Below are 27,649 nucleotides of genomic sequence, written 5' to 3' on the forward strand. Positions count from 1 at the left end.
AGGGCAGACACAGGTTGTATACCTGGGCCACCTTGTAGGTGGAGGCCAGGTTCAACCATTGGAGAGCAAAATACAGGCCATCCAGGACTGGGCTCCTCCAACCACCCAGACTCAGGTTCGAGCTTTCTTGGGCCTGACTGGTTATTACCGGAAATTTGTCAGAAATTATGGATCCATTGTGACCCCGCTAAACGACCTGACAAGTAAAAAGATGCCAAAAAAAGTTCAGTGGACAGCAAGCTGTCAGAAGGCATTCGATGACCTAAAGCAGGCCATGTGCACAGCACCTATCCTAAAGAGTCCAGACTACTCCAAACCATTCATTGTCCAAACAGACGCTTCGGAGCTGGGTGTGGGAGCTGTTCTATCGCAACTGAATTTTGATGGTCATGACCAGCCCATAGCTTTTATTAGCAGGAGGCTGACCCCCAGAGAGAAGAATTGGTCAGCTATTGAGAGGGAGGCCTTTGCTGTGGTTTGGGCCCTGAAGAAGTTGAGGCCATACTTGTTTGGCACTCACTTCAAGATTCAGACCGACCATAAGCCCCTCTTGTGGCTAAATCAAATGAAGGGTGAAAACCCCAAACTACTTAGGTGGTCCATTTCCCTACAGGGGATGGACTTCACAGTGGAGCATAGACCTGGCACTGATCATGGCAATGCAGATGGGCTCTCCAGGTATTTCCACTTAGAGCAAGAAGACTCACCTGGTCAAGGTTAGCTTATTGTCCCAAAGTTTGGGGGGGGGGTCATGTAGGAGAGTAGGGTCTGCAATCCTATGATCACCCAGATTTTTTGCTTTTGCTTCATTGGTTTACGACTTTCTCCGGCTGCGGGCCTGCCAATCAGACCCACAGCCTAGCTGTTCTCTCTCGAAATTAACACACATGTACGTTAGGTGCATCCACTAATTGGAACTGGGCCACCTTGTCAGTCCCTGTCTCAGCATACCACAGGTATCCAGGGCATCGGTGTACCCAGGGCCTACCAGGGGCTGAAGCATGTATTATGCCACCCCTGGAATGGCCGCCCAAATCTGACACAACTGGCTGCACGACAGCTGGGGCCACGTGGTGTAATCACCCGTTGCTGTAGGTGTAGTATTCCTACACCTAACCCTAAAATGGACACATGGATTCCTATCAGTCACTCCTATAGCAGGCCTTATCAATCCTGAAGGCAGAGTGCAGGGAATCATGTGGGACGGTGCTCTGGCGCGAGCTGAGCCCGTCGACGGCTTGCGGAACCAAGTCCTAATAGCCGTTCCATGGTGACGCGGGCCAACTACTTTTAATGCATTATAATCCTTGCGGTTATTTGCTAACTTTGGCATCGCATCACCTATACATGTCGAGTAAGGTGTCATACGAATGGGAATACGAACCCCTCGCCAGTCCTGGTGACGGGGTTAGCATTCCCCCCTTTTAGAGGGACACGACATGGAAGTAACCTTGAACCCCGGTTAAAGTTGACTCAAGCCTCAGCATCACAAAATGGATGCTGCCACCAGACACAAGTCTGACCTCCTGCTGCTGGGGGACCTTCCAGCAAGGGGAGCTTGGACAAAGGGTTTCCTGTCGAGGGCGGTGTTAGCACCGTCCCAGACAGGGTTTGTGTATCCCAGGTAGGCAGGGCTGAAAGGAAGGTGACTGCAAGTGGCACCCCGGTGCTCACTGTGCATAGCCCGGCTCAAACCAGTTCCGGGGGCACACCAGCCCCTGAGCTGGCGCGAAGCCGGACAAAGGATAGGGGTGTAACCACCCCCCTCCTGGCTCCACCCATAGGTAGAACCTAGTCACGGGCCAGCCCCTTTCTCTTAGAATAAAGGTAGGAGCGAGTCCCCTTCCCAAATTGGATAATCAGATAATCGGATAATCAGATAATCGGATAACTCCGAATCACGAACTACTTTCCACGAAAGGAACTCTTGACTATTTCTGAAGACTCTCCCTTGTGGCTAAGGAGTAGCCACCCTGCACCAGCAGGCACCATCTAAGCGCTTGCGGTTTGCTGTGAGTCTCTCCTACGGATCAAGACTGCCCAGCTCGACAAGACCCGAGTTCCCTGCCATCTCTGACCTTTTACCTGCCTCATCAGCCCAGCTGAGAGTCGTAGGTGTGACGAGACCTGCGGGACCGGTTATCTTCAGAACCTGCACGACGCTTATCTAGCACGCCCACCGAGGGACCCTCGAGTGAGTGCACCTAGGGTTGAGAAGCCCTAACCCTGAGCAGCTCCAGCATCGAAGTCTGTCTCCCCAGCATCCCCGAGATCTGCGTGGGGGCCCTTCCGCTCCTTGCTGTTCGCCGCGTTGTTCGACCACTTGCCGACCGGCTTGTGGCCCTCTTCACGACGCACCACGATTGTTTCATCACTAGTCTGGTTGCTCCAGACTGGCTCTTGCTCCCCTTCAACAGAGGAGTACCACGGACCCTCCTGGTCCACTCCCGACGCCATTTTTGACTCCCCCGCCTGGGTGGCCACTGCCAAGATCCGCTGCCCCTTCCTGGGCCCAGCATCATCGACAGCAGACACCTTCGTGGGACAGCTCGCCCTCCATCCTGGTCGCCGCCGCGCCTCCTGGTCCGAGGAACAGCCGAGTCCGACGTCACCCACTCACCTGGTCGAGGTGACTTCAGCCGGTACCCTCCTGGTACCCACACGATCGCTGGCTAGCGGTTGAGAACTGAGTCCCCTCTGCTTTCAGGTTTTCCTTCACCACCGATCCAGGCTTGGATCGCTCTGAACATCGTCACTGGTCGCCTGCCAGCAACTTCTTCTTTCAGGCTCCTGAGACTACACGAGGACTCCCGACATCTTGACGAACTTCACGCAGCCGCAGCCTCCGGGCTAGGTAACTCGAGCATCTCGGTGCTCCATCGCAGGTTCGCTCTACAAGTGTCCAGTTCCTTTTTCGTTTAGTCCCACTGATCGGATCACTCCGGAATCAGTATCTCCAGACTCTAACCATTCGCATTTCACTGTTAGTGTAGATGGTTTCTCGTGCCCCTCGGGCATTTGTGTAAATTGTGCAACTGAAGTATTTTCCTAAGAGTTTTGTAGTGTGCTTAGCTCCCTGACTCATAAAGAGCCAGGGTAGTCTTGTTATAAATAAATATCCTTTATTTTCATAACAACTTGTGTGGTGTCCTTTCACTTGGTGTTCAAGGGGTATATGTGATGGTAAACAGCTGGCTTAACACGCCCTCTAGAGTTTAGCCTAAGACTGCTCGTATCCACGCTACTAGGATAGCTGGTCTAAAAGGTTGACTTACAACCAATCATCAATAAGGGTCGTTTGGAATGATACACAGTGATCACTAGAATAGTGAGCACTACATATCAGGCCAACTTCTCACACTTACTTTGGGAGAAGATGAGTAAACAGGAGTGCCCTCCAGGTTTGTTAAAGCTGATTATCCAACTACATGAAGGCTCATGGACCAGGTTTGAATTATGGAGTAATTGCCACCCCTAATGGACTTAGGCAGACGTGTATGTATATATATATATATTCACCAAAAGGTTTCCCTTGACTTGAGACCGCACTCCACATCAGGATAAAGTGTCCACTTTCTTTTATTTTGATTTTGAAGACATGCAGCTTTCCATCCTTATATATCGTCCCTGGCCTGACGCGTTTCAAAGCATTGTGCTTCTCTTCAGAGGCCCGTTGCTGCAGCCCTTTCAGGATCGGCCAGCTACCACCATCCCCTGCGCTGCTCAAAAGTACTTGGCTTCCGGTGTGCCACCATGACGCATATAACTTTGGCTCCGGTTGACGAATCTTCGCGAAATGTTTGAAAACTAATGGGGCGCTCCGGTCAGATCCTGTCTTGAAAGTTTCGGGGTGATTCGTCCAGCGGGGGCCAAGAAATAGGGGGTCCCAAAACACATTGTCTCCATATTAATTTCTATGGGAAACATTTGTTGCGGCTACAGCCCGAACTGCTGAACGGAATTCCACCTAATTTGGCAGAGAGGTAGCTCTTTAGCTCTTTATCCAGAGTGCACTTTTTGCTTTAAATGGTGTAAATCCGTTCAGTAGTTCCGGAGAAATTCCATAATGACAAAAAATATATATATGGCTGCCGCGGTGGATCTGCGAATCCTCCCGATCACAAGCTTGTCCCTGATTGGCGGTCAACACTTCAAACCAAGAAGTGTTGGCAACCATCTTGTGGCTCGGTAAAACGGAGTCACAAGAAAACAGTAAAAAAACAACTAAAAAAAGAAAAGGGGGCAAGGTAGAAAAACCCTGACCCCTAGGCCTGGTCAGGGGGTCCCAAAAAAGCATTTTTATAAAACGTTTTGGGGGGGATTCGCGTACGGTGCATGAATCTTGCTAAAAAAAAAAGAATGCACTTTCTTTTAATAAGCCCCCGGGTGGGCCAGGTCCCCGGGGAATCTGGTAACTATATGCAGGGGGCCCGCAGCCCCGGGGACCGCCACCTCCCTGGGGCTTTATTAATTATGCACGGGGCCACGCAGCCCTCCTGCATCCCCGGAGACCACCTTCTCCCTGGGGCTCCTGTTCCCCACGCTGCCCCGGGGACCGCCACCTCAATGGGGCTAGCTGTAAAAATGTGTAGAGGGGGCTCGAGCCCCCCACACTGCCCCGGGGACCACCACCTCCCCGGGGCACTAATTATTGAAAGACGGGGGTCCGTTGCGGACCACCACCTCCCCGGGGCTCATACATGATGGGTGGGGGCTTTGCGGGCCCCCTCCTGGAGCCTTCCTTGGCCCTGGGGACCGCCACTCTCCAGGGCCGGCTCCAGCAATGTCCCGGGTTGCCCACCGCCAGGGCATTGCAGTTTGCAGTGGCAGGGCAGGAGCATTGCTCCCGCCCTGTCATTGCAAACTCTGCTTCGCTTCGGGGAAGTGAGAGCAGAAAACCTGGTCTCACTTCCATGAAGCGAAGGAGATTGCTTTTGGACCAGGGGAGATGCATATCAGCAGCTCCCCTTCTCCAAAAGAAATGCCGGCTCCCGCAGGAGGCGGGGAGCTGGCTGAGACTGCGGGGCAGTGGGGCTCCCCCACGGTCCCCAACACGAGGCTAGGCCCCGGAGGATTGGGTCCCGGGGCCAAAAATGGCCAAGGTAAGGGGGGCCACTCAGCTCCCCTCCTGTAAAAATATGGTGACAAAAAAATCAAAAAAGATGCAAAGCCCCGGGAGATGGGGTCCCTGGGGCCATAATTGGCCTCAGGAGGGTGGCCACATGGCCCCCCTTTAAATTATTTTTAAAAATAAAAGCTCATTGCTGGTGGGGCAATGAGGTCCTCTTGTGTCCTGAGGACCTCAGGACTAAAGTGAACGTCATCCCCCGAGCAGCAGTGCGCCAGTTGGCGCGTTTACAGAGTGGTGTAAAAAGGGGGCGTGGCCTCAGCAATCCACCTGTGTGGGGCTTACTAGAGATAACAGGAGGACTAGTTGGCCCCCAGGGACCCTCAGGAGGCAAGGAGACTTCATCCCCCAACCAAGAGCACGCCCGGAGGTGCGTTTGCATAGTGGTGGAGAAAAGGGGTGTAGCCTGTGTTCCCCTCTCAGCAATCCCACTATCTGGGGCATACTGGCGGCATCAGGTAGGCTAGTTGGCCCCTAAGGACCCCTAGCAGTGAAGGGGACTTTAATCCCCATCCAAGAGCACGCAAGGGAGCACGTTTGCTGAGTGGTGGGCAAAGGGGGCATAGCCTGCTATGAGAACTTACCAATCCTGCTGTGTGGGACTTACTGTAGGTAATAGGAGGGGTAGTTGGCCCCCAAGGTTGTCCTTGGGGCCAACTACCCTTCCTGTTACCTCCTGTAAGTCCCACACAGTGGGATTGCTAAGAGGTCTTCGGAGGCCTTGCTCACCTTTCTCCACCAGTCTGCAAACGCGCCTCCTGGCACTGTAGTGGTTGGGGGATGAAGTCCACTTTACTCCTGAGGGACTTTGGGGGCAAAGCAGACCTCCTGGTACCTCCTGTAAGTCCTACGCAGTGGAATTCATGAGCGCTGGTCGGAGGCCCAGCCCCCTTTCTCCACCACTCTGCAAATGCGACTACCAGTTGTAATAGATCTCGGATTTGCAAGAGTTAGATCTATTGCTGTTGCAAATGTAATAGTTTTTTGCTAATGTTTTTTGGAGTGGAGTGGATGTACGTTGTGTGTAGTAAAATTATGTGGTATGTTGTGCAGTCAAATTATGTGGATAGAAAGTATGTGGTAATTAGTGTAGAGGAATTATGTAGAGTGGTCATTATGTGTTATGGAGACTAATTATGTGGTATAGTGGTCTGTGTTGTATAGTGGTAACCTCAGGTTTAGTCTTCTTCGTTTCTATAGAACCTAAAGTATGAACTCAATGAGACAAAAAAAGACGGAACCACTGGGGAGCACTTTTGGACCTAGTCAGAGGTATGAGCAGGGCCACTGGAATTATGTGACTGTTTGGCTGCACCGACTTTCGCACAATTATACATTTTCCGCATTTGCCATATAATCCATCATCTGCTGCATAATCTGCAGATTTGAACTAAAAAAACCTTGTTTCTAGCTCAAACATTACCAAAAATGCAGCGGCAAGTGTTACAGCGTGGTGGAAGGCCCTATGCAAACCATGAATGGACACCTATTACTTATTGCTAAATGTGGGTGTTAACATGGTACTAATGGGGTGCAAACCACTCTTGTATCTTTCTGTGCCTCTCTTTACCTCTTTCTGCATTTCTCATGCTTCTTTCTGCACCTTTCTCCCTTTTTCTGCACTTCTCTTGCCTCTTTCTGCACCTCCCTTCTTTCTGGACCTCTCTTGCTTTTTTCTTCTGTACTTCTCTTGCCTCTTTCTGTACCTCTCTTGCCTCTTTCTGCACCTCTATTACCTCTTTCTGTACTTCTCTTGCCTCTTTCTACACCTCTATTAGTTCTTTCTGCACTGCTCTTGCTTCTTTATGCACCTCTCTTGCTTCTTTCTGCACCCCTCTTGCCTCTTTCAGCACCTCTATTAGTTCTTTCTGCACTGCTCTTGCTTCTTTATGCACCTCTCTTGCTTCTTTCTGCACCCCTCTTGCCTCTTTCAGCACCTCTATTAGTTCTTTCTGCACTGCTCTTGCTTCTTTATGCACCACTTTTGCCTGTTTCTGCAACTCTCTTGCCTGTTTCTGCAATTATCTTGTCTCCTTCTGCACCTCTGTTGTTTCTTTCTGCACTGCTCTTGCTTCTTTCTGCACCTCTTTTGCCTGTTTCTGCACCTCTCTTGCCTCTTTCTGCAGTTCTCTTGTCTCCTGTTGCACCTTAGTTGCCTCTTTCTGCACCCCTCTTGCCTCTTCCTGCACCCCTGCTGCTTCATTTTGCACTTCTCTTGCTTCTTTTTGCACCTCTTGCTTCTTTCTGCACCCATCTTGCCTCTTACTGCTGCCTTTTTTCTCTTTGTTCTCTTTCTGCACCTCTCTTGAATCTTTCTGCACTCCTCTTGCCTCTTTCTGCACCTCTGTTGCTTCTTTCTGTACCCTTCTTCCATTTCCCTGCATATACATATGTGAGGTGCTGCCTGTAAAATATTTGGTGCAGACCATAGAAATGAATGTTTGGTAAAATTGGCTTTACCTGCCCGGAGGTTCCATAAATAGTGCACTGAGGTGAGAACTGGTGTATTATTTAAATACAAACAGTTGCTCCTTAATTATTGGTTTAGTCTCCTTAAAGCGGAAGAAGGGTCATTAAGGCAAATAGTACAATCCTTTCTGCAGGAGAGGTATGCTGGTCATTGGACTGCTAATTCCCTTGATATTACGGTCTCCCTGGATGCTTCAGTAGAGATAGAGCTCCAAAGAATGTCTGTAGTGCAGCAGAAACAAGCATTAAAGCTCTAAGCAAAAGAGGGCTCCAGAAGGAGTATGGAAGAAAACGTGTGTAAGAGATAAAATTTGTATCGTCTAAAGGAGTCAAGTTACGGGGGGCATTTCGGCCTTACCCACTGGATATAAAAATCAGTTACATAGGGAGGTGGACCCTGGAGGTTAGGCTGTGACAGCCTTTATAGTATGGAAGTTGGCTAGACAGGCAGGGGCAGAAAGAGTTAAGTGTCCCTTTTACCAAAATGGGTCATTAACCTTTCTTATGGTTTGCTCATGCTTTGACAAAAGTAGAAGAAAATAGCTTTTACCGGTTTTTAGAACATTACAGGTTAACCGTACAAGTGATCTAATGTCAGTAATCCTAATGTGCGATAATATATTATTGTGCTACTTGTAAGGGAAATTCCTATCTGCTGTTTGCGAACAGTCAACAGAGTGGAGTGGCCCACTGCATTAGAGGTATGGAATGGGAACCTTGAGGCCTGTTTTTACATTGAAATTGGACCTACGCTGTAATGCAAAGTGTTTTTTGAGGGGGGGGGGTTCCTTCTAGCTATATTTGCATTTTTGCACAAATATAATTGTATGTTGTATTGCCATGGTTTTATCCATCACAAAAAGAAGGGTATTTTGCACAATGTCGACGCCTAACTTGCCTAATCGCACTCTGCATAAATAGAATTGTTCTTTGCTCTATTTTCACTCTCTTTTGTATTGTGCATAATGATAATGTTTACCCTGTTTAAATTTGTATTTATATTTGAGATTTTTAGATCGCATTATATCCAAAGGTGTATATTTAAATATATGACCAATTACATATTTTTATAAAAATGAGTTTATGGAAGAGTGTCCCAGCTTTAATTGAGAGCTGGATAGATGTTATTTCTTTATTTTTTTTATTGGTTTACTGTCATGGCTTGTTTTTGTCCTAAAGGAATTGTACTCTGTTCTGATGATAATTGAAATCTGTTGAGATATATGATCTATCACACTTAAAAAATATATGTATAGTGGTTAGGCAGTAGGTAAATCCTAGCATTTCTTGTATCTCAGAATATCTCTTTTATGAGGGTTGGGTGGTGCTTGGCTGTAATAATTCTTTTTTTTTGGTGTAAAAATGTATGTTTTTAGGCCGATTGGAGTTCTATTTTAAGCAGTATGTTGCTTTTTAATCTTATGATTTATATATATATATATGAAATGTTTGTATTGCCTTATTGTCATCACATCAAACTGTTAATAAAATCAATCAAAACTTACATGCCCTGGGTACCCCTGGTTCCATATACAAGGGACTTACAAGTAAGTTAGGCTATGCCAATTGGGTATAAGCCTATCAACCATGTACCTTAAGGGTCAGGCACCTGGACTGAGTCCTGAGCCATTACCCCAGTGCCTAGTAGTCAAACTGGGGCAAAAAGTGGGGGATAAACCGGCAAAAAGCCTGTTTCCTCACAGTAAACGTAAGTATATATAGGCAAGTACAGATTTACTATTTATAATTCATCAAGGTTCGTATGTGGAGGTAATTATAGTTAGCTAACTATCTTTTACCCAGCGGCGGTCACCACTGGGTGGTTATAGCTAGGATCGTTTAGTGCTGTTTGACAGATCTTGCTGAAACTATCCGAATAATAGTTTCAATCACCTCAGCTCCTTCCTGGGAAGTTTCCGGGTGATCCATCAAGCAAGAGCAGAGAAAAGGGGGGGCCATGGGGGGTCCCAAAATGTGTTTTCCTCATTCCGTAGGAAATCTAGACACAGCTACAGTCCAAACAGCTGAACGGATTGAACCAAAAATGGCATACAGCTCGATCTTGGTCCAGAAAGAGTGTTTTGTTGTAAATCTGTTCAGTATTTTTTCGCAAATAAGGCTCAAACACTTTGTATGTTTCACGCCGCCGAGGATCTGCAGCGCTGACAGATCTTGAAATAAGATCTGATTGGCTGCCACCACATCAACGATGTGGCGGCAGCCATCTTAGGACTCAGTACTTAGTTCCTTGTCCTGGAAAAAAACCTTGAAAAATATATAGAAGATTTGCAGTGGATCCCGTGCTTTAAAAAAAAACCACCTGTGCTACCAACAGGAGGTCAGCCAACTGACCCTTGGAGTCTCTTGCTTCAGCGGGGCTCAGGAGCTGACTTCTCCTCCTGAAGGCCACAGCAGGCACAGCCCCTTCTTCTTTGCTAGCCACCAGGTTCAGCAAGTATAGTCTTGGTCAGTGCAGCCTCCCATTGCCTGGGATGGGCCAGGGCCCGAGCAGGTGGCATAATCAATTTTAGAGGGAACGGGGCGTGCTACACTCCTCCCAACACTCGGAACCAAATGGCCTGGGCCATATTAGATTTAAAAGCAAAGGGCTTGCAACCCCCTCCTTAGCTTCTGCACAGCCCAGGGAACCAATCCCCTGGGACCATCTTTTAAAAAATGGGAAGGGGGCACACCGACCCCCTCTCCGAACCTTTCCGAGGCCCCAAGCACCCGATCCCCTGGAACCCGCTTTGCTGTTGGGTACCGGGAAGACCACTCCCGCATACTGATTGCTTGCCTACGAGAATGCAAGCAGGACGAGAAATGTTTGTACCCACCTGACAGGAGCTGCAAAAATACTCCAGCCGGGTGGGAGCACCCATTTTTTCTTGCCCGTGCTCTTGCGGGCAAGAAAACGGATTGCTCGTGCCCGGCAGAGAAAAAAAACAGTTTCTGTGGTTGATCCCTATGCAGCCCCCATCAAAACATAAAGATTTGGGTGTCCTGCGTGGGCACAGAACACCCAACATATAAATTAATGAAAAAAAGAAGAATAAATGTGCTTCAAGAGCCGCTTATTATTATTCACTGCTCCTTGCAAGGCATATTGCCATGCAAGGGCTTTTTAAACAGGATCACCGGCCCAACCAAGCATTTTCTATAATATTGTGGAGAGGCTGAAGGGAGGGCTGCAGCCCCCCAGCAACACTATTAAAATAACAGTAAATCTCTGGGTCCTTAAATCCATGACCCCAGGAGAGCTTACCATATATTTTAAAGCATTCCTGGCTGGAGCTCTGTGCTCTACAGCTGGAGTGCAGAGCCCCCTTGTGGTGGGCTGGGGCTGCACGCTGTAGCTTGAGAAATGTTTAAAAAGAAAAAAAAAGACTCAAGAAGTGTTTTTTTTGTAATGCTTTATTACTCTTTTAATGACAATCTCTTATAAAACATTGAACTGTGTGAGTTAATAAAATATACATTTCAATCAATCAATCAGGGTTAGTAAAGTGCTGCTACTCAATCGTGAGGGTCTAAAGTCACTGGGAGGGGAAGTCGGGGGTCTCTGAAAAAGGGGGTGGGAGCACACTGACTTCATGTCTCAGCGTCATTACCTCTAGGCATCTTGGTCGATGTAGTTCGTTGTTTTTGGCACAGGACAAAGTTTGAAATATTACTTGGCTCAATTCCATAATTTTCAAAGCGTATCCCTAGACACGTGTTTCTGGATTTCTCCGTCATCAGTAGGGAAAAAATCGTAGGTTGCTGGACATGCTGCCGCTTAATTTACTCAGGCACAATTCCACTCAGGGCATGCAGGCGCTCCCAAGCTCGTCAGCTCAGGCGGCTCGAGGGAGCCTTTTAAGTTATGAAAAAGGGGGTGGGAGCACACTGACTTCATGTCTCAGCGTGATTACCTCTAGGCATCTTGGTCGATGTAGTTCGTTGTTTTTGGCACAGGACAAAGTTTGAAATATTACTTGGCTCAATTCCATAATTTTCAAAGCGTATCCCTAGACACGTGTTTCTGGATTTCTCCGTCATCAGTAGGGAAAAAATCGTAGGTTGCTAGACATGCTGCCGCTTAATTTACTCAGGCACAATTCCACTCAGGGCATGCAGGCGCTCCCAAGCTCATCAGCTCAGGCGGCTCGAGGGAGCCTTTTAAGTTATGAAAAAGGGGGTGGGAGCACACTGACTTCATGTCTCAGCGTCATTACCTCTAGGCATCTTGGTCGATGTAGTTCGTTGTTTTTGGCACAGGACAAAGTTTGAAATATTACTTGGCTCAATTCCATAATTTTCAAAGCGTATCCCTAGACACGTGTTTCTGGATTTCTCCGTCATCAGTAGGGAAAAAATCGTAGGTTGCTGGACATGCTGCCGCTTAATTTACTCAGGCACAATTCCACTCAGGGCATGCAGGCGCTCCCAAGAAGTCGGGGGTCTCTGTTGTGTGCTGAGGTCATCCGAACTGCCAGGTCTTAAGGTTCGACTTGAACTGGGGCAATGTGGGAGATTGCCGGAGGGGGAGGGTGTTCCAGGGTTTGGCTGTGAGGTAGAAGGACTTCCCTCCTGTTCTGGTCTTGTTGATACGTGGAACCGTGGACAGAGAGAACCGGACTGATCGGAGGTGTTTTTTAGGTGCATGGTAGGAGAGACGGCTGTTCATGTATGCGGGTCTGGTGTTGTGAAGGGCCTTGTATGCGTGGGTGAGGAGTTTGAAGGTTATTCTTCTTTCGACTGGTAACCAGAGGAGATTGCGGAGGTGTTGTGTGATGTGACTGCGACTGGGTATGTAGAGGATGGCGTACAGGACAGTCTGGAGTTTGCGAAGGAGTTTCTTGTTGATTCCAGTGCAGAGAGCGTTGCCCTAGTCCAGTCTACTGCTCATGAGTGTGTGCGTGACAGTTTTTCTGGATTCGGTTGGGATCCATCTGAAAGTCTTTCGAAGCACGTGGAGGATGTTGAAGCAGATGCAGGATACAGCTTTGATCTGGCGGTTCTTTGTCAGCGAGGAGTCTAGTATGATACAGAGGTTTCGTGCATGGTCCGTTTGGGTGGGGGCTATTTCCGAGGGGCTTAAGGCCACCAGGAGTCGTCCCATGCAGAGGAGGTGCAGCCATGGATGAGGACGCCTGTCTTTTTTTTGTTGAGTTTTAAGCAGCTGTTCTTCATCCGGGGGTGACAGCTTTCATCCCTTCTTGGAAGTTATGTTTGGTGATGTTGGGTTCATTGATGAGGAAGAAGATCAGCTGGGTGTCATTGGCGTAAGAGACGATATTCTCAGGCTTATGCTCCGGCTCCCTTTATGCCATTCTTTCCACCGACGCTGTCTTGGCATTTCCCGGCGCCGAGGAGGTCGACGCCGCTCCCTTCTTCTCCGGCTCCAGCTCGACCTTGTTCGACTCCAGCAGCGCCTCCAGATCCGTGTTCGGCTCCGGCTCCGTCTGAGTCGTGTGCGGCGCCACCGACGCCGGTTCTGAGGATTTGATCCAGGCAAGAGGCACAGAGAATTTTGGAAGAGCAGAGGTATCAGGTGGAAGAAATGGAAGAGGGTGAGCTCATAGAGTCAGATGACTTGTTTGAGGAACTGAAAGAGGCAAGTGGCCTTGATTTGTCCCCAGAATGGGAGCTTTCTCCTCCAACAGATGCTCCCTCTAAGGATGTGTCTCCTTACCACACTGTCATAAGGAAAGCAGCGGAGCTATTGGACTTGCAGCTCCCAACGGCTGAATTTAAACCTAACATCCTGACTGAGGTTCTTCATTCTCCCTCCATTGTGGTAGAGCCTTTGCTTCCTTTTAATGATGCCGTCACTGAGCCAGTCATGGAGGTTAGGCGTAAGCCCTTTTCGGCTCCGGCAGTATCTAAATCTGTTGCTAGTAGGTACAGGGCGGCTCCAGGAGATCCGGACATTCTTACATCCCATCCTTCTCCTGAAAGTCTGGTGGTTCGAGCTGCCTGTTCAAAGAAGTCATCTGGGGCTTTTCCTCAAGTTCCTGGTGATAGGGAGTCGAAAAAGCTTGGTCAGTCGGCCAAGAAAGTGTTCTCCTTGGCGAGTATGGCCTTAAAGTCCATGAATGCCACCTGTCTTATGGGCCGTTATATCCACGCTCTTATGGATTCTGCTAAACAGCTGGCTCCTAAGCTGTCTGAGGAGGACAGGCAGAATTTTAATGAAGTCCTGTCGGACACTCAGGCGATTGCACAATAGGTTATTCAAAGTGGTTTGGACACTGCGGACTCTGTTGCCAGGATCATGGGCTCCTCGGTCGCCACAAGGAGGAGTGCTTGGCTTAAATCTTCAGAGTTCTCCCCCGATGTGTAGGCAACACTTCTGGACCTGCCCTTCGATGGTTCTGGGCTGTTCGGGAAGAAAGCGGATGCAGCCCTGGAAAGGTTCAAGGACAGCAAAGCCACGGCTAAGTCTCTGGGCCTGCAGGCTCAGCCTAGAGATTCCTCTTACAGGAGGTAGAGAGGTTTTGGGAGGTCGTCCTTTCGAACCTACAGGCAGCCGAAGCAGCAACAGCAGCAGCAACAAAATACCCTGTATAAGAACTACAGGGGCAGGAACAGAGGTCGTGCACGAGGTCGTCAGCTCTCCTCCTCCTCCTCCTCTTCCTCCCTCCCTCCTACCACTGCAAAGCAGCCCTAGATCCACCATTCTGGATCATGTTGGTCCTGTGGGGAGTCGGCTTACCCATTTTCTACAAGATTGGGAATTGGTCACTACAGACCATTGGGTTCTAAATCTTGTAGAAAATGGGTATGCTCTTCCTCGGGAATTCCCTCCAAATTACCCTCCTTGCCAAGGTGCTTGCTCGGAGGACCACCTTCTTCTCCTGCAGGAGGAAGTCCTTACATTGCTGAAAAAAGGTGCAATAGAGGTGGTTCCAGAGCAGGAAAGGGGTCAGGGATGCTACTCACGGTATTTCCTGATACCCAAGAAGGATGGCAGGCTGCGTCCAATCCTGAATCTCAGGATCTTGAACCTTTTTCTGAAGCAGAAGTTCAAGATGCTCACCTCTGCGCAGGTTCTTCAAGCGCTGCAACAGGAGGTCAGGATGGTGTCGATCGACTTGCAGGATGTGTATTTTCACATCCCCATCCTGAAGTTGCACAGGAAGTATCTCCGTTTCACGGTAGGATCGCAACATTATCAGTTTGCGGTTCTCCCGTTTGGTCTTACTACTGCACCTCGAGTCTTCACCAAGGTGATGGCAGTGGTGGCAGCCCATCTCAGAAGGTCGGGGATTTCAGTTTTCCCCTATCTGGACGACTGGCTAATCAAAGCGGAGTCGCCAGAGGAGGTGCTTCATCATCTGTAGGTTTACAACTCAACTGTTGTACAAATTGGGTTTCTCGATAAACGTGCCCGAATCTCACCTGGTGCCCTCTCAGTGCAACCTGTTCATAGGGGCGGTACTGGACACTACTGTGTGTTGAGCATTCCCACCTCCACAAAGGATTCTCGACATACAGGAAATGATTCCCTTGTTTTACAATGGAGCGGTTGTTCCAGTCCTGAAGGTCCTTCGTCTGCTCGGTCTGTTTGCTTCCTGCATTCTGTTGGTCAACCATGCACGCTGGCACATGAGGGCGCTCCAGTGGTGCCTCCGCAGGCAGTGGTATCAGCACAACGGAGATCTCAGGGAGTCTGTGAGGATCTCCAGAGAAGCTGCAGCGGATCTGTCTTGGTGGAGCGTGGAGGTCAATCTGTCTTAAGGAAAGCCCTTCCATCTACCTCCATCGGTGGCCACAGTGATAACGGATGCATCCACTTTAGGGTGGGGTGCACATCTGGGGGATCTGGAGATCAAGGGTCTTTGGTCTCCAGAGGAAAGGTTGCTTCACATCAACCTTTTGGAGTTGAGGGCAATACGTTTGGCCTTCCTCCCTTCCCTTCGCGGTCAGTCAGTTCAGGTACTGACGAACAACACTACCGCGATGTGGTGTGTCAACAAGCAGGGGAGGAGTGGGATCGCATTGTCTCTGCAGAGAAGCTCTGCGTCTCTGGTCCTGGGTTCAGGATCATCAGATTTGTCTGATGGCAAATCATCTGGACGGAGTTCTGAACGTGTGTGCAGACAGTCTCAGTCTGCAGTTCTCTGCCGACCACGAGTGGAGGCTCCATCCTGAGGTGGTTCGTCACGTCTTTCGGACGTGGGGAACTCCTCGGGTGGACCTGTTTGCCACTTTCGAGAACGCTCACTGCCCGTCATTCTGCAGTCTCCAGTATCCGATGTGGGGGGCATTGGGGGACGCGTTTCAGTTGAGTTGGAGTTCTCAACTCCTTTAAGCGTTTCCTCCCATACCCTTGATTCTTCGGGTTCTGAGGAAGGTTCGCCAAGACCGGCCCAAGTCATATTGATCGCCCCTAATTGGCCAAGAAGGGTGTGGTATACAGATCTTCTCCACCTTTCCTCGTGCCCTCCGCTCCGTCTCCCTCTCAGGGCAGACCTCCTCTCGCAGTCGCAGGGGCAGGTTCTACACCCCCAACTCCAGAGCTTACACCTTCATGCCTGGAGATTGAACGGGGCAACCTGAATTCTTTTTCTCTCCCGCCAGACGTAGTAGACGTGATTTTGTCTGCCAGGCATCATAAGACCAAGTCTATCTATTCCTATAGGTGGTCCAAATTTGTCCTTTGGGGCGGAGAGAAGTCTATTGACCCTTTGAGGGCTTGTTTATCTAACATCCTTTAGTTTGCTCTCTCTCTTGCTCAGCAAGGCTTTGCTGTAGCTACTGTGAAGGGTTATTTATCGGCCTTGTCGGTATTCCTTTGCCTGCCGGATCAGCCGTCCTTGTTTAAATCACCTATTGTGTTACGGTTCATTAAGGGCCTTACCAACAAATTTCCGCCCACTCCATTTATTGTTCCTCAATGGGACTTAAATCTTGTCTTAACTTACTTGATGGGTTCTCCCTTTGAACCCTTGCATAAGTGTCCCATAAGACTATTATCTTTTAAAACAGTCTTTCTCATTGCCATTACCTCGGCAAGGAGGGTAAGTGAGCTTCAAGCTCTGAGTTCGAAACCCCCGTTCTTGACCATTCATGCTGAAAGAATGGTACTCAGGACCAGGGCTGCTTTTCTGCCTAAGGTGGTAACTCCTTTCCATCTGGGGCAGTCCATTACCCTTCCTACCTTCTATCCTCCCCCTCACCCTTCCAAGGAGGAGGAGCGACTTCACCGCTTGGACCCTAAGAGGGTGGTGAGTTTTTACCTCGACAGAACTAAAGACTTTCAAATGGATGATCAGCTCTTCGTAGGCTTCATTGGCTGCAGGAAAGGCAGAGCGGTGCACAAGCGCACCCTTTCCAGATGGATTATCTTGTGCATCAAGATATGTTACTCTTTGGCCGGTAAGGAACCTCCAGAGGGTATAAGGGCTCATTCTACCAGGGCAAAGTCTTCTACATCTGCCTTATCTAGAGGTGTTCCTGTGGAGGACATTTGTAGATCGGCAGCTTGGGCCTCCCTCCACACTTTCGCGAAGCATTACTGCTTAGATACCGAGGTGAGGAGGGACGGACACTATGCCCGTTCCGTCCTTCAGGACTTTTTGGTATAGAAGGGTGGACACCCTCCTCCGTGAGTGGGGACTGCTGTGGGAATCTATTCACAAGGTGAGGAATCCACTGGCAGATGTATCCATCAGAAGAACAAGTTACTTACCTTCGGTAACGCTTTTTCTGGTGGATACAGTATCTGCCTGTGGATTCCTCACTGACCCACCCGCCTCCCCGTTGTCCACCCTTGTATACCTACAATAGTAATAATGTGTCAAAATGTATCTGTTGCTGTCAAAGGAAGTGTGTTATTTCTTTTGCTTTCCTGCATTGACTTCACACTGTGTGTGTGTTGGTTTGAATATTATGTACTGTGTATACTGTATATATATTGTTGTCGGTCCGTCTGTGTGCCTCGAAGGCACGGAAAAAAAGGGCGGAACTGACGTCATCACGCCGATGAGGTCCTCTTATGGATCCAGTGACGTCAGCGGAGCCGCGTGCGGAGCCGTGCTTCTGTGACGTCGTCCTCGTCGGCGTGGAGAGCTACAAAAGTTTCCGAATGTTGCTGGTGCAGGGGATATTCACAAGGTGAGGAATCCACAGGCAGATACTGTATCCACCAGAAAAAGCGTTATTGAAGGTAAGTAACTTGTTCTTTACTGCTACTAATAAGCCACTTTCCAACACTTCAGATAACTAGAACTGGTGAATTTCAATGTTTTTTGTTTGTTTATAACCGTGACTTTTTTACTGACATTTTCACCTAACTAAAACTTGCCTCATTTTTTTTTTAAGTGAATATCTAAGGTTTATTTATAATGCAAAGTATGATGTTAATACTATAACTAATTATAACGTCACTTTAACCATAGTTTTTTTTTCCAGTGAATTGTTAGTTTATATACCTAATGTTATTTTTTTCTTATTTGCTATTTTGACTGTTTTGCTGACAATATTAATTCTATGATATGCTGGTGCAAACCAACTGTTACTTCATGCTCTGGGAGTCTGTGCCCTGATAGTCTGTGCCCTGATAGTCCGAGCCCTGATAGTCCGAGCCCTGATAGTCCGAGCCCTGATAGTCCGAGCCCTGATAGTCCGAGCCCTGATAGTCCGAGCCCTGATAGTCCGTGCTCTGATAGTCCGAGCCCTGATAGTCCGAGCCCTGATAGTCCGTGCTCTGATAGTCCGAGCCCTGATAGTCCGTGCTCTGATAGTCCGTGCTCTGATAGTCCGAGCCCTGATAGTCCGAGCCCTGATAGTCCGAGCCCTGATAGTCCGAGCCCTGATAGTCCGAGCTCTGATAGTCCGAGCCCTGATAGTCCGAGCCCTGATAGTCCGAGCCCTGATAGTCCGTGCTCTGATAGTCCGAGCCCTGATAGTCCAAGCCCTGATAGTCCGAGCTCTGATAGTCCGAGCCCTGATATTCCGAGCCCTGATACTCCGAGCCCTGATACTCCGAGCCCTGATAGTCCGAGCCCTGATAGTCCGAGCCCTGATAGTCCGAGCCCTGATAGTCCGTGCTCTGATAGTCCGTGCTCTGATAGTCCGAGCCCTGATAGTCCGAGCCCTGATAGTCCGAGCCCTGATAGTCCGAGCCCTGATAGTCCGAGCCCTGATAGTCCGAGCCCTGATAGTCCGAGCCTTGATAGTCCGAGCTCTGATAGTCCGAGCCCTGATAGTCCGAGCCCTGATAGTCCGAGCTCTGATAGCCCGAGCCCTGATAGCCCGAGCCCTGATAGCCCGAGCCCTGATAGCCCGAGCCCTGATAGTCCGAGCCCTGATAGTCCGTGCTCTGATAGTCTGAGCCCTGATAGTCCGTGCTCTGATAGTCCGTGCTCTGATAGTCCGAGCCCTTATATAGTCCGTGCTCTGATATAGTCCGTGCTCTGATATAGTCCGTGCTCTGATATAGTCCGTGCTCTGATAGTCCGTGCTCTGATAGTCCGATCCCTGATAGTCCGATCCCTGATAGTCCGATCCCTGATAGTCCGAGCCCTGATAGTCCGAACCCTGATAGTCAGAGCCCTGATAGTCCGTGCTCTGATAGTCCGTGCTCTGATAGTCCGTGCTCTGATAGTCCGAGCCCTGATAGTCCGAGCCCTGATAGTCCGAGCCCTGATAGTCCGAGCTCTCATAGTCCGAGCCCTGATAGTCCGAGCCCTGATAGTCCGAGCCCTGATAGTCCGTGCTCTGATAGTCCGAGCCCTGATAGTCCGAGCCCTGATAGTCCGAGCCCTGATAGTCCGAGCCCTGATAGTCCGAGCCCTGATAGTCCGAGCCCTGATACTCCGAGCCCTGATAGTCCGAGCCCTGATAGTCCGAGCCCTGATAGTCCGTGCTCTGATAGTTCGAGCCCTGATAGTCCGAACCCTGATAGTCCGAGCCCTGATAGTCCGAGCTCTGATAGTCCGAGCCCTGATAGTCCGAGCCCTGATAGTCCGAGCTCTGATAGTCCGAGCTCTGATAGTCCGAGCCCTGATAGTCCGAGCTCTGATAGTCCGTGCTCTGATAGCCCGAGCCCTGATAGCCCGAGCCCTGATAGCCCGAGCCCTGATAGCCCGAGCCCTGATAGCCCGAGCCCTGATAGTCCGAGCCCTGATAGTCCGTGCTCTGATAGTCTGAGCCCTGATAGTCTGAGCCCTGATAGTCTGAGCCCTGATAGTCCGAGCCCTGATAGTCCGTGCTCTGATAGTCCGAGCCCTTATATACTCCATGCTCTGATATAGTCCGTGCTCTGATATAGTCCGTGCTCTGATATAGTCCGTGCTCTGATAGTCCGATCCCTGATAGTCCGTGCTCTGATAGTCCGTGCTCTGATAGTCCGTGCTCTGATAGTCCGTGCTCTGATAGTCCGTGCTCTGATAGTCCGTGCTCTGATAGTCCGAGCCCTGATAGTCTGAGCCCTGATAGTCTGAGCCCTGATAGTCCGAGCCCTGATAGTCCGAGCCCTGATAGTCCGAGCCCTGATAGTCCGAGCCCTGATAGTCCGAGCCCTGATAGTCCGAGCCCTGATAGTCCGAGCCCTGATAGTCCGAGCCCTGATAGTCCGTGCTCTGATAGTCCGTGCTCTGATAGCCTGTGCTGTTATAGTCTGTGCTGTTATAGTCCATTCCCTGGGAGTCTGTGCTCTGATAGTCTGTGCTCTGATAGTCTGTGCTCTGATAGTCTGTGCTCTGATAGTCTGTGCTCTGATAGTCTGTGCTCTGATAGTCTGTGCTCTGATAGTCCGTGCTCTGATAGTCCGTGCTCTGCTAGTCCGTGCTCTGCTAGTCCGTGCTCTGATAGTCCGAGCCCTGATAGTCCGAGCCCTGATAGTCCGTGCTCTGATAGTCCGTGCTCTGATAGTCCGTGCTCTGATAGTCTGTGCTGTTTTAGTCTGTGCTGTTATAGTCCATTCCCTGGGAGTCTGTGCTCTGATAGTCTGTGCTCTGATAGTCTGTGCTCTGATAGTCTGTGCTCTGATAGTCTGTGCTCTGATAGTCTGTGCTCTGATAGTCTGTGCTCTGATAGTCTGTGCTCTGATAGTCCGTGCTCTGATAGTCCGTGCTCTGATAGTCCGTGCTCTGATAGTCCGTGCTCTGATAGTCCGTGCTCTGATAGTCCGTGCTCTGATAGTCCGTGCTGTTATAGTCTATGCTGGTATAGTCCATGCCCTGGGAGTCCGTGCCCTGAGAGTCCGTCCCCTGAGAGTCCATGCTCTGGGACTCCATGCTCTGAGAGTCCATTTGCTGGTAGCCCTGGCACTGGTGCTCTACACCGAGACCCATTTGTGCTGATGCTCCATATACCAATAATCCATGCCCTTCTATTTCATACCTTGAAGCTCTATAAAGTGCATCTCCATTCACTTATATTCGTTATTGCATCCATATTCCTTTCACCGATACTCAATAGATTTGTAATTTCTTTGTTTTTGTTGCAGAGTTTTAGATATGGCTGCCAGACGGAACCCATTACGCTTTGGGCAAAGTCATTTGGAAGAAGAAAGAATGCGGGCCCAGCTGGAGCGAGTGCAGCAGCAGTTCCAGAGAGATTTTATAGCAATTAATGACCTGTGTCTTGATGGTCCCAGCACACCTCCCCAGATAGAAGAGCGACCCCTCAACCATGCAATTCATCTCCGTCCTCAACTTAATGATAGTTCATGGGCCCCAGAGGCACCATCTGAAAATGCCAATTTAGCAACTACCGAGAAAGCTTTCGAGGTTCTTGCCAAGTGGCTGGAGGGTCAGGAAGATTCCCGTGTTGGGGGGAACCAGGCTAGTGATGGAAGACCTCCAAGCCAGGGCTCTCTACCCCTTAAAAGGGAGGCCAGCAGTAGAACAGCAGCTGAGCGGAAGCCAAGGAAGGGCTTAGGAAGAGAGAAGTTACAAAAGGAAATCTCGCCTGTCTGTAAGCGTGAAATGAAGCCCGCAATCTCATCTCTGTCAGGTACCATCAAGGGAGTCTCTGTTTGTTCTCGACCAGAGCCTCCTGCAAAGCCAAGATCTTATAGACCTCCCTCCCCAGCCCAACCACCTTCTCGGAAGCCATCACGTGCCTTGCAGACAAGGAAGCCGGTTCCTGTGGCAGGACATAAAGTTTCCCACCAGGGTTCAAAGGTCAAGGAGAATTGGCCAAAGATCGAAGAGTACTCCAGCAGTGCCTCTGAAAGTGATGAGAGCAGCTCTACAGGCTCCGAAAGGGATACCTTGCAGAAACGTACACGAAAGAGAAGGAGGATAAAGTCTCAGATGAAGGACCAATTGCTGCCTGATCCAGCCACAGAAGGACAGAAACAGCCACTAAGAAGAGGGTCTAGTCTGTGCTCTGTTCCATCTGCGAGTTCAGTAGCAGTACTGCCTACAATGAAGCTGGCCACAGCAGAACCAGGCCAACCTCCGACAAGAATCAGCCATGTTCAGCTCACTGGTCCAGAGGAGCAGCCTTCCTCTTCCAGACTGAGTCTACAGGCACAAGACTCAGCTGGACCGGGTGATCTTCAGATTCTGAGCCACCATGGTCAGCTCAATGGGACGGCGGAATGGTCTTCCTCTCATGTGCAACCCTTGGCCGTGCTAGATCAAGCAGAAGAAGGCCCTTCTCATACTTGGGATAGCAGTGTTCAGCTGAGTGGACTAGAGAAGCATCTTTCCAGACCGATGTTGCCAGTCAGGGCTAAAGCTCGGTCTGTGGATGAGATCATTGCCTCCCTTCGCTCCCCGAGCCAGACGCCGGCTCTGTCTGCTTCTGACCTGATGATCCGAGAGCTCATGGAGAGCATCCTGGACCAGAACCAGAGTACGGTGATGGAGGTGAGTGGGACCTGTCAATGATGCTGCTGGGACGGTCTTTCTCTTTCCATTCTTTAGTTATTTTTTCTTTCTTTTGTTCTCTATTTCTATTACCCTACTCTTCTGTTTATGGCTTTCTTTCTGTTTTCTCCTTAGTCACTTCTTTGTTTCCTTAGCTTTTGTTTTTTTTCTCCATTTTGTTTTTCATTTTTTTTCTGTTTCATGTTTTTTCCTCACTAAGTTACACAGTATGCAATTGCTAAGTACCACAGTGACTGTACCCCGTGTATTCTCTTCTCACTTTCTCACTATGCCCATTGACAAACAATACTTGCGGTTCTGACCAAAGCCAGATAATGACGATGAGTACCACACTGGTAATAATAAAGGAATAAGGAACAGAAATCACCATATACTACCGGTTAGCAATGAAACCATGTATAGTGCAGTAATACTAGTTGGTTTACAGATATCCTTCTGAATTACTGTTTGTGAATACAGACCGGAAAAATGTCCTTCTTTCTCTTAGGGGCTACACGGGAGCCCTGTTTAGGGCAAATGCCCTGATCTCAGCCAGGCATCGCCCACAGAAACACTCTCACTGCGGCCAATTTAGAATGAGGCAGCCCTCCCAATGGGAGGTAAGATACACTTAATCCGACGGCGGAACCAATGGTGGTCCTACAGATCTCCTGGTGGCGATGGCAAGAAAGAGCTGCAGCATCCCGTGAAAGTCCCAATGACGCTAAAAGGGGGGAAGGGCCCAGTAACTTCTGAAAATAACTAGGCCCCCTGCGATGTCTCCTCTGCAGCCGCAGTCCATTTCAGTGCCACCGCCTCAGGAAGAGCTTCCAACATGGCCCTTGGGCGTGGGGTTCACTCAGCTCTGCGACTGGTGAGCCTCTCTCTCCGCGTCTCTTGCAGCAGAGGGCATCACCAGTGGGGTCTTCAGCGGCCGACAGCGATGCGGAGTGCAGGGGGATGGCTCCTCAGAATGGCACTTGTCTCCTTGCCTGCATATCCTGAATCCCTTGCTGGGGGGCGCAGACCATCAGGGCACTGTAGGACACGATACACGTGCCGTTTCACAGGGGCTTCAAAAGCTCTCCACAGGTGCTGTCCCCTAGAGAGCCAGGACCATGAAGCAGCTGTTCACCACGCGCTGATCTGTGGCTACCAGAAGCTGATAAACAGAGCTTAACCATGCGCTGATTTAGGGCACGAGTGAATCCAGTCATAGCTCCTTCTTGCAGAGCACACTGCTGCTGGACTCCCAAGAAATAGAGTCCCATGGCAGAAGTGCTCAGGGGAAAGACAGTACGCTCTTAAGAACAGTAGATCACAAGACAAGGAGCAAGCAGGCAGACAGGGCAGCACACAAAGTTCCCTGGCAAAGTGGCAGGCCCTCCAGCAGCCCAACAGGCAGTAGGTCAGCACAACAAAGCAGGTAGTTTTAACGGTGGTTTCTCCTGCTAGCACAGCAGTCCTCTGGCAATGTGCAGGATGTAGAGCCTAAGCAAGTGCATGCTGTGTCTAAAAACATAAGGTCATAGCCCTTGTACTCAAAAGACTTTTTGATCAAGGGGCGACTTCAAAGGAACACTTTCAAGTGCACAGCAATCCCTTTCAAGTCAGCCTTGGCTCCTGATGTCAGTGGGGTAAATCAGCCCTTTGTGTGAGGGAAGGACACAACCTATACAAATGTAAAGTGTGAACGCCTCTCCCAGGTCAGGAAGACCACCAGTATGCAGATGAATGCAGATTTAACCCTGTCACAGACAGCCCTTCCTGTGTTGTGGCTGTCTGGAAAGTATGCACCAAGTGTAGCTGTCACCCAGCTCAGACGTGTGTTGGAGTCAGGCTGCATAGCACAGAGAAATGCCCACTTTTCAATAGTTGCATTTCTAAAATAGTGATGTAACCTCCAACTACACCTATAGGCAGGTTTTATCACCACTATTCTAAATATACCAAACATGGCAACGCCACACCTTTCAGATCAGGAATTACCACTTAAACACATATAAGGGAATTCCCACTGCTAGCCTATGAGAGGAGTAGGCTTCACTGTAGCGACAAACATAATAGGCTGTTTGTTACTATGTTACGCATAAACGCATATGCCTACCTTTTACTTACACATTACCCTACCAACAGGGCTGTTCACTGACAAAATATCGAAGTTAACATATAGAAGTAAAAAATATCGATGTAAAGATATAGAATGCAAAAATATCGACTCCCTGTACTTAAACAGGTAAGTACAAAAATATATAGAAAAAAAATAACGATGTAAAAAATATAGTTGTACAAAATATCAAATTTTATATATATAAAATAATAAATATTTAATATGTTAAATAATAAAATTAATATAAAAAATAAAGTAGATTTAGTATACATTTTTTTAAAAAATAAACTTAATTTAAAAAAGTTACACGTACATAATTCATATGTTTCCTTTACAACAATCAATAAACTATTAGTTTTGATTTATTTTGTAATTTGAAAATTATATATATATATTCACTTAAAAAACCATAGGTTTCACACATGTTATAGTTAGCTGGACATTTCACTCGTGAAAAACCAATGAAATTACCCCGTTATAGTTAGTGCAGGCAACCATAACTCACGCGACCGCAATCCTCTGCTGATGACGTCAGATATTACATCACTGTATTTAGACACTTATTTACCCATGTCTTCTTCCATTAATCTTTAGCTATACATATATTACAAATATTTATTTTTCATAAAGACACATATGTCATCAGTGATGTAATATCTGACGTCATCAGCAGAGGATTGCGGTCGCGTGAGTTATAGTTGCCTGCACTAACTATAACGGGGTAATTTCATTGGTTTTTTACGAGTGAAATGTCCAGCTAACTATAACATGTGTGAAACCTATGGTTTTTTAAGTGAATTTGCAATGTTTTTTAAATGCTAATTCTTAACTATAACGTGTGTGAAACCTATGTTTTTTTCAGTGAATTTGTACGTTTTTTTAAATGCTAAGTTATGTAAGTTATGTATTTATTAAAAAAAAAAATTCAGGTTTTTCACCGTGCGCGCACCGTGCGCGCACGTATTTATTAAATTATTATTTTTCTTCAGGTTTTTCACCGAGCGTCGCAGTGCGTGCCGTGCGCGCGCAGTGCGCGCACCTCGCGATTTAAAAAAAAGAAAAAAACATTGTTTTTTTCTCCCTTGGGGGTCCTTCTGTGACCCCCTGACCAAGGCTAGGGGGTCAGGAACTGTCCTCTCTGCCCCCTTTTCACGTTCTCCACCTTTTTTTTTCACCCCCTCAGACTGCGAGAGACAAAAAGGCGGCCGACACTTCCTGGTTTCGACCGATTCGAATGTTTACCGACATCTAACAACCAATCAGAATTGCGCTCGCGCACGGCAGGGTGCGCGCACAGTGCGCGCGTATAGATATTGATATGCTTTTAAATGCTATTTTCTCAGGAAATACTGAACGGATTTACACCAGACCTGCAAAAGGCACTTCCTTGACCTTATGGCTACTTCTCTGCCAAATTTCACGTAATTCTGTTCAGCCATTCGGGCTGTAGCTGCGACTAAAGGTCCTATGGAAAAATGCATGGGGAAAACGCGTTTTGGGACCCCCCCTTTTTCTCGCCTCCGCTTGACGAATCACCCCGAGACTTTCAGGGTAGGAGCTGAACGGAGCGCCCCATTTGTTTTGAAAATTGCGCAAGGATTCGTCAACCGGCGCCAAAGTTATTCAAAATAGAATTTTGAGATTTCCTATGGAAACTAGGTTGTAACTATAACTATCTACTGGCGACCGCCAGTAGATATAATATATATATATATATATATATATATATATATATATATATATATATATATATATATATATATATATGTACCAATACCATAAAATCTAATAAATAAACATTCTATTGTAAATTAAAACATTAAATTATTTAAAAATATTCAAACTTAAATGTCCCACTCCAGTGAGTGCAACAGTAGGGAAAGTGTTGGATAGCGGTGGGGTAAAAATTACTATTCCTACTCCATTGAGTGTAACAGTAGGGAAACTGTTGGATAGCGGAGGGGTAAAAATTACTATTCCCACTCCAGTGAGTGCAACAGTAGGGAAAGTGCTGGATAGCGGAGGGGTAAAAATTACTATTATCCAGTATTGGGGTATCTTTCATAGATTCACATGCCTGAATCATTCCCCGTCGTCGTAGTGGGAGTCCCACGGTACAAATAACATAGCAGTAAATAATTAAAAAAAAAATAGGCCCATAGATGCAAACATGCATTATATAACCTATTAGTCTCTTTTTGTAAAAAGGACCAAACTGAAACACACAACCAATCAGCAATCAGCACCCTCTAGAACCTTCCCAAGAGAGGCTGAGTTCCTCAGATTTTCACCGCACTTCGTTGTGTAAGGGAGTCTCCCTGAGCCTGGCTCAGTTCTTCAGTGATTCAGATAATTGTATATCTTATACTTTATCAGGATAATGTCGGATTCTAAGGGATTATTCAGACCTTGCCAGTCCTGTGGGAAGAAGAATGTTCACATTGATGATGCCCACAAAGACTGTATTTATTGCCTTTATCCAAAGCATGAGGCAAGGCATTGTAAGATCTGCCGCACTTTCCCTACTAAAACCTTGAGGGATAGAGAAGGACGGCTTTTATTGTGGTTAAAGAAGAAGAATGACGCCGCTTCAGATGCAGAGAGTGATACTTCCTCTAAGTCTCATAAGAGGCAGAGGTCGCCTGAGGGACAGCCTGAGGAGAAAAGGAAACAACCTAAAATCTCTCACATGGCAAAAGAATCCCTTACTCAGGAGAAAAGACACAAAGTCTCCTCAGGGATTTCATCCCCTCAATCTGCAGGTGCTTCTAAAACCAAATCTGCTAAGAAAACCTCCTCGAGTTCAATGGTCTTGCCTGTTACTTCCACAACTTCAATTGTGTCATCTTCCAGACCGTCGACGACGATGACTTCTTCAACAGCAAGTCTTAAAGGGTCTATTGCATCAACATTGCCTTTATCGTCGACGACACCTCCGTCGTCGAGGGCATCCAAATCAAAAGCCTCGACGTCGACCGCACGATCGACGAGCAAGTATTCGTCATCGAGAAAACCATCGCCGACGTCATCACCGTCGACGAGACCACTGTCAACGGCATCGACGACGACGACTTCGTCGACGGCACCAGCGTCGATGACGACTCCATCGTCGATGGCACAGACATCGAC

The 27,649-nt window shown here is 48.3% G+C and overlaps 1 protein-coding gene across 1 annotated transcript in view; it reads left to right on the forward strand.

Annotated features, from left to right (window-relative positions):
• The window catches only part of TTC6 (tetratricopeptide repeat domain 6), a 1,112,931-nt gene that overhangs the window by 78,664 nt on the left and 1,006,618 nt on the right, over positions 1-27,649 (forward strand). Inside the window, exon 2 of the mRNA XM_085627931.1 lies at positions 21,039-22,410. Coding sequence (XP_085484057.1) covers positions 21,049-22,410 — 1,362 coding nt within the window. The 5' untranslated portion in view covers positions 21,039-21,048. The remainder of the gene's footprint in view (positions 1-21,038; positions 22,411-27,649) is intronic.

This window comes from Triturus cristatus, chromosome 9 (assembly GCF_964204655.1).
Source record: "Triturus cristatus chromosome 9, aTriCri1.1, whole genome shotgun sequence".
NCBI lineage: Eukaryota > Metazoa > Chordata > Amphibia > Caudata > Salamandridae > Triturus > Triturus cristatus.